General features: G+C 55.6%; 2 protein-coding genes across 2 annotated transcripts in view; one reads left to right on the plus strand and one right to left on the minus strand.

Moving 5' to 3' along the window:
• The window catches only part of LOC140736355 (phospholipid-transporting ATPase ID-like), an 81,650-nt gene extending 78,880 nt beyond the window's left edge, over positions 1 to 2,770 (minus strand). Inside the window, exon 1 of the mRNA XM_073062345.1 lies at positions 2,732 to 2,770. Within this exon, the coding sequence (XP_072918446.1) occupies positions 2,732 to 2,770 (39 nt within the window). The remainder of the gene's footprint in view (positions 1 to 2,731) is intronic.
• A 383-nt stretch (positions 2,771 to 3,153) lies between these two features.
• Positions 3,154 to 12,689, plus strand: part of LOC140736357 (soluble guanylate cyclase 88E-like) — a 54,222-nt gene continuing 44,686 nt past the window's right edge. Inside the window, 4 exon segments of the mRNA XM_073062346.1 lie at positions 3,154 to 3,162; positions 3,807 to 4,141; positions 8,022 to 8,177; positions 9,560 to 9,692. Of these exon segments, the coding sequence (XP_072918447.1) occupies positions 3,154 to 3,162; positions 3,807 to 4,141; positions 8,022 to 8,177; positions 9,560 to 9,692 (633 nt within the window).

The raw sequence follows: 12,689 nt of genomic DNA on the forward strand, positions 1-12,689 counted from the left end.
GGGAGGGAGGGGGTTGCAGAGGTGGGGAGGGGTGTTGGGTGGGAGGGGTTACAGAGATGGGGAGGGGTGTTGGGAGGGAGGTGGTTACAGAGATGGGGAGGGGTGTTGGGAGGGAGGTGGTTACAGAGATGGGGAGGGGTGTTGGGAGGGAGGGGGTTACAGAGGTGGGGAGGGGTGTTGGGAGGGAGGTGGTTACAGAGATGGGGAGGGGTGTTGGGAGGGAGGTGGTTACAGAGATGGGGAGGGGTGTTGGGAGGGAGGGGGTTACAGAGGTGGGGAGGAGTGTTGGGAGGGAGGTGGTTACAGAGATGGGGAGGGGTGTTGGGAGGGAGGTGGTTACAGAGATGGGGAGGGATGTTGGGAGGGTTGGGGTTACAGAGGTGGGGAGGGGTGTTGGGAGGGAGGTGGTTACAGAGGTGGGGAGGGATGTTGGGAGGGAGGTGGTTACAGAGGTGCGGAGGGGTGTTGGGAGGGAGGGGGTTACAGAGGTGGGAGGGGTGTTGGGAGGGAGGTGGTTACAGAGGTGGGGAGGGGTGTTGGGAGGGTTGGGGTTACAGAGGTGGGGAGTGGTGTTGGGAGGGAGGTGGTTACAGAGATGGGGAGGGGTGTTGGGAGGGTGGGGGTTACAGAGGTGGGGAGGGGTGTTGGGAGGGAGGGGTTACAGAGGTGGGGAGGGGTGTTGGGAGGGAGGGGGTTACAGAGGTGGGGAGGGGTGTTGGGAGGGAGGGGTTACAGAGGTGGGGAGGGGTGTTGGGAGGGAGGGGGTTACAGAGGTTGGGGAGGGGTGTTGGGAGGGAGGGGGTTACAGAGATGGGGAGGGGTGTTGGGAGGGTGGTGGTTACAGAGATGGGGAGGGGTGTTGGGAGGGAGGTGGTTACAGAGATGTAGAGGGGTGTTGGGAGGGAGGTGGTTACAGAGATGGGGAGGGGTGTTGGGAGGGAGGGGGTTACAGAGATGTAGAGGGGTGTTGGGAGGGAGGTGGTTACAGAGATGGGGAGGGGTGTTGGGAGGGAGGGGTTACAGAGGTGGGGAGGGGTGTTGGGAGGGTGGGGGTTACAGAGGTGGGGAGGGGTGTTGGGAGGGAGGGGTTACAGAGGTGGGGAGGGGTGTTGGGAGGGAGGTGGTTACAGAGATGGGGAGGGGTGTTGGGAGGGAGGTGGTTACAGAGGTGGGGAGGGGTGTTGGGAGGGTGGGGGTTACAGAGGTGGGGAGGGGTGTTGGGAGGGTGGGGGTTACAGAGGTTGGGAGGGGTGTTGGGAGGGAGGTGGTTACAGAGGTGGGGAGGGTTGCTGGTGAGGGAGGGCAGTTACAGAGACAGGGCTGGGGGTGTTGGGGGGATAGGGGGTTATATATCAGCTGTCAGCAGGTCTGAAGCTTCGGTTTCGGGACACGCACCGAATGCAACGGGACATTCTGTGTCGGGAGACGGGGAGGATGGGCCCTGTGAACCTGTGACTCCCTCAGACGTGAAGCTCTCAATGTCACCAGCAGATGCGCTGTCAGACACAGCCGACCTGGGCACCCTCACGGACACGTCTAACACCTCCTTGTGTAACCCCCACAGACACCGGAAATATAATTCTCCTGTCCTTTTAAACCCAGCGAGAAACTGACCCAGAATCTCTGCAGCATGATGTCATTACCTCAAAGTCAAGGTCAAAGTGAAATACGTTATCAAATACATTCCTGTCCTGCAGGCATTTTCAGGAAAAGGGAGAAATGCAATTGGATCTACGAGAACGTCAGACACTATAGAGCAGTACGGACCTTTCAGACCGGCACATTCTGCTGACGTTTTACCCTTACGTCACAAAGACGGCAGGCAACCAAAATTTAAAGTCCTTGTACTATCAAAGTACAGTGTGTATACCCAATGCAGCCACAAACAAGAGAAAGTCTGCAGACGCTGGAAACCCAGGGTGCTTCAGGCTGAGAACCCTGGTCAGAACGTTCTGATGAAGGCCTGGGCCTGAAACGCTGACTGACCGTGGACTCTCTTCCGTGGACGCTGCCTGGCCTGCTGAGTTCCTCCAGCGTTTTGCGCGTGTCGCTTACCACATACAACCCTGAGATCAGTCCCCTTGCCGGCAGTCGCCAAACCAGGAAAGACAATAAAAAAAACCATCAAACCCCCGGTGCAGACTGAGCTGAACCAGACTAGCCACAAAAGCAAGCAAATGACGGAGCAAAATATGCAAATGAAGACAAACAGCGCAAATTAAAATATTAATACTGGTAACATGAGTTGTAGAGCCCTTGAACGTGGAATCAGTCCAGTGTCGGGGCGAGTGAAGTTATCCGGACCGGTTCAGGAGTCTGATGGTTGAAGGGTAATAACTGTTCCTGAACCTGGGGGTGTGGGACCGCGTGCCTGATGATTTTAGAGAGAAGGTGGCATGGCCTGGAAGGTGAGGGCCCTCGATGCTGCTCTTCTCTGGCGGAGCTCCATGTAGACGTGCTCAGTGGTGGGGAGGGCTTTGCCTGTGATGGGCTGGGCCGTATCCACCATTTTAGGTAGTTTTCTGTTCCAGGGCATTGGAAATCTCAATTTGGAATTGGAATCCCGAACTTTTATGAAGCGTCCCAGGTTACATTTTGTTAGCCTGTGTCGAAATTGCCAGTCGGTGTTGCAGTTTCTCACAGAGGCATCCAGCATGGAAAGTTGTCCTTCAGCGCAGTTTGTCCCTGCTGACCCAGATCAAAGTCAAAGTGGAGTTAACTGTCATCTCACAGGCTCAATGAAAACCTCCACTTCAGATTTGTATGTCATGTGTACACCAACATGTACAGTGAAACGCGTTGTTTACATTAACACTCGAGCTGCACTGGGGCAGGCCCTGGGGGGTCACGTCCACGGTGCGGTGGCAACAAAGCGTACTCGCTCAGCAGAACGAGAGAGAGAGCCAAGGAACAGCAGGAGCGAAACTCACAGCGGCACGGGCACACAGATCCACATAACGTCAGCGTAAACTGCTCACACCTCTGACAAGAAAGAACAGACAGACACAGTCCATTGGAGTGCAAATTGCTCATAGTGTTAGTGAGGTGGTGATCGGGGTTGTGCCGGTCGGTTCAGGAACCGAGTGGTTGAAGGGAAGTCACTGTTCCTGACCCTGGTGGTGTGGGACTTCAGGATTCTGTACCTCCTGCCCGATGGGAGCTGTGAGAAGGTGGCCTGGCCCAGAGGGTGGTGGGGATCTTTGATGTTGGACGTTGCCTTCTTGAGGCAGTGTCTCCTGTACTAAGCTAGTCCCATTTTCCTACGTTTGGAACACGGCCTTCTACGTATCTGTCCAAATGTCTTTTAAACGCTGCTAATGTACTGTGGCGGCCTCAATCACCTCCTCTGGCAGCTCGTTCCACAGACGAAGCTTTAGGCCCCACACCACCACGTTCAGTAACGGTTGTTAGCCACCAGGCTCCTGAACCGGCGTGGATAACGTGTCTCACCTCAACACTGAACTAATTCCACAACCTTTCAAGGACTCTTCAAAACTCCTCATCTTCTCAGTATCATTTGCAAAGTTTGTCTTATTGTACATATCAGCCGTTTGTTAGTCTTTATTCAGTTTTCATAGAATTCTGTTGCATTTCTTTTTCTCCCTTGTAATGCCTTCAAGAAAATTAATCTCAGGTAACTTGGAAAACAAATTTGCTTTGAATTTGAACTTAGATACCTGACCACCCTCTGGGTGAAGAGTTGACCCTCGGGTTCCTGCTAAATCACCCTTAACCTGTGCCCTCTAGTTCTGGATGCCCCAACCCTGTGTGCATTTACCCTATGTCTGCCCCTCAACCTCTGTAAGGTCACCCGTCAGTCTCCTTCGCCCCAGGGAAGCCTGCCCAGTCTCAAGCTGTCCGGTGCCGACCGCGTCCTGGTGCTTGTTCCGGCCTCTCTCCAGCTCGAAGGCGGATCCTTCAGGACCTGCCTTTGGATGCCAGGACCGTTGACGATAAATCTGGTGCCGGGGGTGGGGTTAGGGAGGTGTCAGGGATCTCTCCATCACCTCTCCACTGCCCGGTGTCAGTGGCAGCTGGTGGGAGGGGCAGACGAAGAAGCGAGCGAGACTCTCGGGGCCCCCCTCTCTGTCAGGAGCACGGGGGAATGGAGGGACTGGCTTCCTTGTACCCGCAGTGTAAGGTGCGTGAATACCCTCGCGCTCTCCAACCCACAACGTACCTTACTGTCTCTCTATATCCCTCCCGTCTCTGTGACCACCTCCGGCCCCTACACCCCTCCCTGTCTCTGTGACTCCCTCCAACCCCTACACCCCTCCCCGTCTCTGTGACTCCCTTCCGGCCCCTACACCCTCCCTGTCTCTGTAACCCCCCTCTGGCCCCTACACCCCTCCCTGTCTCTGTAACCCCCTCTGGTCCCTACACCCCTCCCTGTCTCTGTAACCCCTTCTGGCCCCTACACCCCTCCCTTTCTCTGTAACCCCCTCCAGCCCCTACACCCCTCCCTTTCTCTGTAACCCGTTCCGGCCCCTACACCTCTCCCTGTCTCTGTGACTCCCTCCGGCCCCTACACCCCTCCCTGTCTCTGTAACCCCCCTCCAGCCCCTACACCCCTCCCTGTCTCTGTAACCCCCTCCAACCCCTACAGCCCTCCCATCTCTGTGACCCTCCAATCCCTACACCCCTACCTGTCTCTATGACCCCTCCAATCCCTAACCCCTCCTGTCTCTGTAAACCCCTCTGGCCCCTACACCCCTCCCGTCTCTGTAACCCCTTCCGGCCCCTACACCCCTCCCTGTCTCTGTAACCCCCTCCGGCCCCTACACCCCTCCCTGTCTCTGTAACCCCCTCCAGCCCCTACAACCCCTCCCTGTCTCTGTAACCCCCTCCGGCCCCTACACCCCTCCCTGTCTCTGTAACCCCCTCCGGCCCCTACACCCCTCCCTGTCTCTGTAACCCCCTCCAGCCCCTACACCCCTCCCTGTCTCTGTAACTCCCACCAACCCCTACACCCCTCCGCGTCTCTGTAACTCCCACCAACCCCTACACCCCTCCCTGTCTCTGTAACTCCCACCAACCCCTACACCCCTCCCGTCTCTGTGACTCCCTCCAACCCCTACACCCCTCCGTCTCTGTGACTCCCTCCAACCCCTACACCCCTCCCGTCTCTGTGACCACCTCCAGCCCCTACACCCCTCCCTGTCTCTGTAACCCCCTCTGGCCCCTACACCCCTCCCTGTCTCTGTAACCCCCTCCGGCCCCTACACCCCTCCCTCTCTGTAACCCCCTCCGGCCCCTGCACCCCTCTCTGGCTCTGTAACCCCCTCCAGCCCCTACACTCCTCCCTGTCACTGTAACCCCCTCCAGCCCCTACACCCCTCCCTGTCTCTGTGACCCCCTCTGATCCCTACACCCCTCCTGTCTCTGTGACCCCCCCCCAGCCCCTACACCCCTCCCGTCTCTGTGACCCCCTCCAGCCCCTACACCCCTCCCGTCTCTGTAACCCCCTCCAGCCCCTACACCGCTCCCTGTCTCTGTAACCCCCTCTGGCCCCTACACCCCTCCCTGAGTCTGTAACCCCCTCCAGCCCCTACACCCCTCCCGTCTCTGTGACTCCCTCCAACCCCTACACCCCTCCGTCTCTGTGACTCCCTCCAACACCTACACCCCTCCCTGTCTCTGTAACTCCCACCAGCCCCTACACTCCTCCCTGTCTCTGTAACCCCCTCCAGCCCCTACACCCCTCCCCGTCTCTGTAACTCCCTCCGACCCCTACACCCCTCCCTGTCTCTGTAACCCCCCTCAGGCCCCTACACCCCTCCCCAGCTCTGTAACCCCCTCCACCCCTACACCCCTCCCTGTCTCTGTAACTCCCACCAGCCCCTACACCCCTCCAGTCTCTGTGACCCCCTCCGGCCCCTATACCCCTCCCATCTCTGTGACCACATCCGGCCCCTACACCCCTCCCTGTCTCTGTAACTCCCACCAGCCCCTACACCCTTCCCCGTCTCTGTAACCACTCCGGCCCCTACACCCTTCCCTATCTCTGTAACCCCCTCCGGCCCCTACACACCTCCCTGTCTCTGTAACCACTCCAGTCCCTACACCCTTCCCTATCTCTGTAACCCCCTCCAACCTCTACACCCCTCCCCATCTCTGTAACCACTCCAGTCCCTACACGCCTCCCTGTCTCTGTAACCACTCCAGTCCCTACACCCCTCCTTGTCTCTGTAACCCCGTCCGGCCCCTACACCCCTCCCCGTCTCTGTAACTCCCACCAGTCCCTACGCCCTTCCCTGTCTCTGTAACCACTCCAGTCCCTACACCCCTCCCGTCTCTGTGACCCCCTCCGGCCCCTACACCCCTCCCTTTCTCTGTAACCCCCTCCAGCCCCTACACCCCTCCCCGTCTCTGTAACTCCCACCAGCCCCTACACCCCTCCCTGTCTCTGTAACCCCCTCCAGTCCCTACACCCCTCCCTGTCTCTGTAACCCCCTCAAGGCCCTACACCCCTCCCCGTCTCTGTAACCCCCTCAAGTCCCTACAACCCCTCCCCATCTCTGTGACACCCTCCGGCCCCTACACCCCTCCTGTCTCTGTAACCCCCTCTGGCCCCTACACCCTTCCCCATCTCTGTGACTCCCTCCAACCCCTACACCCCTCCCCGTCTCTGTGACTCCCTTCCGGCCCCTACACCCTCCCTGTCTCTGTAACCCCCCTCTGGCCCCTACACCCCTCCCTGTCTCTGTAACCCCCTCTGGTCCCTACACCCCTCCCTGTCTCTGTAACCCCTTCTGGCCCCTACACCCCTCCCCGTCTCTGTAACCCCCTCCAGTCCCTACACCCCTCCCTGTCTCTGTAACCCCCTCAAGGCCCTACACCCCTCCCCGTCTCTGTAACCCCCTCAAGTCCCTACACCCCTCCCCATCTCTGTGACACCCTCCGGCCCCTACACCCCTCCTGTCTCTGTAACCCCCTCTGGCCCCTACACCCTTCCCCATCTCTGTGACTCCCTCCAACCCCTACACCCCTCCCCGTCTCTGTGACTCCCTTCCGGCCCCTACACCCTCCCTGTCTCTGTAACCCCCCTCTGGCCCCTACACCCCTCCCTGTCTCTGTAACCCCCTCTGGTCCCTACACCCCTCCCTGTCTCTGTAACCCCTTCTGGCCCCTACACCCCTCCCTTTCTCTGTAACCCCCTCCAGCCCCTACACCCCTCCCTTTCTCTGTAACCCGTTCCGGCCCCTACACCTCTCCCTGTCTCTGTGACTCCCTCCGGCCCCTACACCCCTCCCTGTCTCTGTAACCCCCTCCAGCCCCTACACCCCTCCCTGTCTCTGTAACCCCCTCCAACCCCTACAGCCCTCCCATCTCTGTGACCCTCCAATCCCTACACCCCTACCTGTCTCTATGACCCCTCCAATCCCTAACCCCTCCTGTCTCTGTAAACCCCTCTGGCCCCCACACACCTCCTATCTCTGTAACCCCCTCCCTGTCCCCGTGATCCCAAATTCCCAGGCCAACAGCTCAGTAAAACCCTCCAGTGACACACACACACTCACATACAGACACACATGTACAGACACACACACACACATACACACATACACACTCACATGCAGACACACACACTCACATACAGACACAGACACGTACGTACAGCAGTAGATCTTCATGCACATAGGCCCACACACAGACATATGCTAACACACTGAAATATCTGCATTGACAGATGCACACATATATAAACGTGCACATCACGATTACGGTGACGCGCACACGGACACTGAAATACATACATAGACAGACACACACACACACACACACACACACACACACACACACACACACACACACACACACACACACACACACACACACACACACACACACACACACACACACACACAACGCTGGAGGTCGGGATTGAACCCTAGTCTCTGGAGCAGCGAAAGATCATTGCTATCTGCAGTCTGAGATTTCCTGGATTCCCAGAACTACCCTCTGGAATATTTACTGCCACAGCCTGTCCCACTCCTTACATCGGTGTTCCTGTCCCCTAGGGGTAGCGTGTCCGAGACGGAGACACCATGTACGGCCTGTACCTGGAGGCCTGTGAACGATTACATCAATGAATCCTACGGAGAAGACGTGTGGAGGCTGATCGAAGCTCGGGCAGAGATCCCTCACCTCAAATTCGTCAAACACCAGATGTACAAGTAAGGGTAGAAGTTAGAAAAAAGAATGTGTGATGGGACGGTGTAGAGGGAGTTTCACTCTGTGTCTGACCCTGGGAGTCTGTGATGGACGGTGTGGAGGGAGCTTCACTCTGTGTCTGACCCCGGGAGTGTGTGATGGGACGGTGTAGAGGGAGCTTCACTCTGTGTCTGACCCCGGGAGTGTGTGATGGGACGGTGTGGAGGGAGTTTCACTCTGTGTCTGACCCCGGGAGTGTGTGATGGGACGGCGTGGAGGGAGTTTCACTCTGTGTCTGACCCCGGGAGTGTGTGATGGGACGGCGTGGAGGGAGTTTCACTCTGTGTCTGACCCCGGGAGTGTGTGATGGGACGGCGTGGAGGGAGTTTCACTCTGTGTCTGGCCCCGGGAGTGTGTGATGGGACGGTGTGGAGGGAGTTTCACTCTGTGTCTGACCCCGGGAGTGTGTGATGGGACGGTGTGGAGGGAGTTTCACTCTGTGTCTGACCCCGGGAGTGTGTGATGGGACGGTGTAGAGGGAGTTTCACTCTGTGTCTGACCCCGGGAGTGTGTGATGGGACGGTGTGGAGGGAATTTCACTCTGTGTCTGACCCCGGGAGTGTGTGATGGGACAATGTAGAGGGAGTTTCACTCTGTATCTGACCCCGGGAGTGTGTGATGGGACAATGTAGAGGGAGCTTCACTCTGTGTCTGACCCTGGGAGTGTGTGATGGGACGGTGTGGAGGGAGCTTCACTCTGTGTCTGACCCCAGGAGTGTGTGATGGGACGGTGTAGAGGGAGCTTCACTCTGTGTCTGACCCTGGGAGTGTGTGATGGGACGGTGTGGAGGGAGTTTCACTCTGTGTCTGACCCCGGGAGTGTGTGATGGGACAATGTAGAGGGAGTTTCACTCTGTGTCTGACCCCGGGAGTGTGTGATGGGACGGTGTGGAGGGAGCTTCACTCTGTGTCTGACCCCAGGAGTGTGTGATGGGACGGTGTGGAGGGAGCTTCACTCTGTGTCTGACCCCGGGAGTGTGTGATGGGACGGTGTGGAGGGAGCTTCACTCTGTGTCTGACCCCAGGAGTGTGTGATGGGACGGTGTGGAGGGAGCTTCACTCTGTGTCTGACCCTCACTCTACCTGGGACTCGATACCTGCCTCTTCCCCCATTTTCTCTCCATCCCCATGATGGTCATGCCTTCAGCTGTTTGGATCCTGAGTTCTGGTATCTCTTCACTCATCCTTTGTCCCTCCCTCTGTCACTTCACGGTCTCCCACACCGAGGGCCGGGTGGCTGCTTCCCGCACTTTGAGTGGTGGCTCCGGAGGACGATTGTCACCCGGGGCTGAGAGCAGTGTGCAACTGGAATCTCTGCTAATGGCCGATTCTCCCCTCTCGCCAGTGACAACCTGATCCTCCGCATGGCAAAGGCAGCTGGTGAAGTCCTGGGCAAGACTCACGACGAGCTGATGTATGCGTTTGGGGTCTACATGGTGAAGCGGATTGGGAACTATGGATACGAACGGATTCTCCGGGTACTTTTCATCCCATTCGGGGCAGATCTGACACACACATCTGCTGGAGTTGCCATTTCCCCTTCCCCTTCACAAGCACTCCACGTAGAACCAGAACTGGCCCTTTGGCCCATCATGTCTGTGCCAACCATGATGTCAATCGAACTAATTCCATCTCCCCGAGCGTGGTCCGTGTCCCTCTGTTCACGTTCCTGGTGAAACCCTTCTTAAAGAATGCAATGATGCCGTTGTAAAGATCAGGCTGCACTTAAGACCATAAGATATAGGAGCAGAAGCAGGCCGTTTGGCTCATTGAGTCTGCTTTGCTAGTCAATCATGGCAGATCCAATTCTTCCAGTCATCCCCACTCCCCTGCCTTCTCCCCATACCCTTTGATGCCCTGGTTCATCAGGAACCTGTCTATCTCTGCCTTAAATGCACCCAGTGACTTGTCCTCCACAGCCACTCGTGGCAACAAATCCCACAGATTTACCACCCTCTGACTAAAGTAATCTCTCCATAAGGAGTCTACTTGGAGTATTGTGTGCAGGTCTGTCTCCCCATTACAGGAAGGATGTTGAGGTTTGGGAAGGGTGCAGAGGAATTTTACCAGGATGCGGACTGGATTAGAGGGACTGTGCTGTAAGGAGAGGTTGGACAAACTTGGGTTGTTTTTTCTGGAGCGGCAGAGGCTGAGAGGAGGCCCGATCGAAGTTTATAAAATTAAGAGAGGCAGAGATAGAATAAACAGCCGGTGTCTTTTTCCCAGGATCACAATGTCTAGTACCAGAGGGCTTGCATTGAAGGAGAGAGAGGGAGAGAGAGGGAGAGTTTAAAGGAGAGAGGGAGAGTTTGAAGGAGTGAGGGAAAGTTTAAAGGAGAGAGGGAGAGTTTGAAGGAGAGAGAGGGAGAGTTTGAAGGAGAGAGAGGGAGAGTTTGAAGGAGAGAGGGAGAGTTTAAAGGAGAGGGGGAGAGTTTGAAGGAGAGGGGGAGAGTTTGAAGGAGAGAGAGGGAGAGTTTGAAGGAGAGAGAGGGTTTAAAGGAGAGAGAGGGAGAGTTTAAAGGAGAGAGGGAGAGTTTGAAGGAGAGAGGGAGAGTTTAAAGGAGAGGGGGAGAGTTTAAAGGAGAGAGAGGGAGTGTTTGGAGAGAGAGGGAGAGTTTAAAGGAGAGAGAGGGAGAGTTTGAAGGAGAGAGGGAGAGTTTAAAGGAGAGAGAGGGAGAGTTTAAAGGAGAGAGAGGGTTTAAAGGAGAGAGGGAGAGTTTAAAGGAGAGAGAGGGAGAGTTTAAAGGAGAGAGGAGAGTTTGAAGGAGTGAGGGAAAGTTTAAAGGAGAGAGGGAGAGTTTGAAGGAGTGAGGGAGAGTTTAAAGGAGAGAGGGAGAGTTTGAAGGAGTGAGGGAAAGTTTAAAGGAGAGAGGGAGTTTAAAGGAGAGAGGGAGAGTTTGAAGGAGTGAGGGAGAGTTTAAAGGAGAGAGAGGGAGAGTTTAAAGGAGAGAGAGGGTTTAAAGGAGAGAGGGAGAGTTTAAAGGAGAGAGGGAGTTTAAAGGAGAGAGGGAGAGTTTGAAGGAGTGAGGGAGAGTTTAAAGGAGAGAGAGGGAGAGTTTGAAGGAGAGAGAGGGAGAGTTTGAAGGAGAGAGGGAGAGTTTGAAGGAGAGAGGGAGAGTTTGAAGGAGAGAGGGAGTTTAAAGGAGAGAGAGGGAGAGTTTAAAGGAGAAAGGGAGAGTTTGAAGGAGAGAGAGGGAGAGTTTGAAGGAGAGAGAGGGAGAGTTTAAAGGAGAGTGAGGGAGAGGTTTGAAGGAGAGAGAGGGAGAGTTTGAAGGAGAGAGAGGGAGAGTTTGAAGGAGAGAGAGGGAGAGTTTAAAGGAGAGGGAGAGTTTGAAGGAGAGAGAGGGAGAGTTTGAAGGAGAGAGAGGGAGAGTTTAAAGGAGAGGGAGAGTTTGAAGGAGAGAGAGGGAGAGTTTGAAGGAGAGAGAGGGAGAGTTTAAAGGAGAGAGAGAGTTGAAGAGTGAAGGAGTGAGGAGAGTTTGAAGGAGTGAGGAAAGTTTAAAGGAGAGAGGGAGAGTTTGAAGGAGAGAGAGGGAGAGTTTGAAGGAGAGAGAGGGAGAGTTTGAAGGAGTGAGGGAAAGTTTAAAGGAGAGAGGGAGAGTTTGAAGGAGAGAGAGGGAGAGTTTGAAGGAGAGAGGGGAGAGTTTGAAGGAGAGAGAGGGAGAGTTTGAAGGAGAGAGAGGGAGAGTTTGAAGGAGAGAGAGGGAGAGTTTGAAGGAGAGAGGGAAAGTTTAAAGGAGAGAGGGAGAGTTTGAAGGAGAGAGAGGGAGAGTTTGAAGGAGAGAGAGGGAGAGTTTGAAGGAGAGAGAGGGAGAGTTTAAAGGAGAGAGGGAGAGTTTGAAGGAGAGAGAGGGAGAGTTTGAAGGAGAGAGGAAAGTTTAAAGGAGAGAGGGGAGAGTTTGAAGGAGAGAGAGGGAGAGTTTGAAGGAGAGAGGGGGAGAGTTTGAAGGAGAGAGAGGGAGAGTCTTGAAGGAGAGAGAGGGAGAGTTTGAAGGAGAGAGGGAAAGTTTAAAGGAGAGAGGGAGAGTTGAAGGAGAAAGGGAGAGTTTGAAGGAGAGAGAGGGAGAGTTTGAAGGAGAGAGGAGAGTTTGAAGGAGAAAGGGAGAGTTTGAAGGAGAGAGAGGGAGAGTTTGAAGGAGAGAGAGGGAGAGTTTGAAGGAGAGAGGGAAAGTTTAAAGGAGAGAGGGAGAGTTTGAAGGAGAGAGAGGGAGAGTTTGAAGGAGAGAGAGGAGAGTTTGAAGGAGAGAGAGGGAGAGTTTGAAGGAGAGAGAGGAGAGTTTGAAGGAGAGAGGGAAAGTTTAAAGGAGAGAAGGAGAGTTTGAAGGAGAGAGAGGGAGAGTTTGAAGGAGAGAGGGGGAGAGTTTGAAGGAGAGAGAGGGAGAGTTTGAAGGAGAGAGAGGGAGAGTTTGAAGGAGAGAGGGAAAGTTTAAAGGAGAGAGGGAGAGTTTGAAGGAGAAAGGGAGAGTTTGAAGGAG

This window comes from Hemitrygon akajei, chromosome 11, assembly GCF_048418815.1.
Source record: "Hemitrygon akajei chromosome 11, sHemAka1.3, whole genome shotgun sequence".
Lineage (NCBI taxonomy): Eukaryota > Metazoa > Chordata > Chondrichthyes > Myliobatiformes > Dasyatidae > Hemitrygon > Hemitrygon akajei.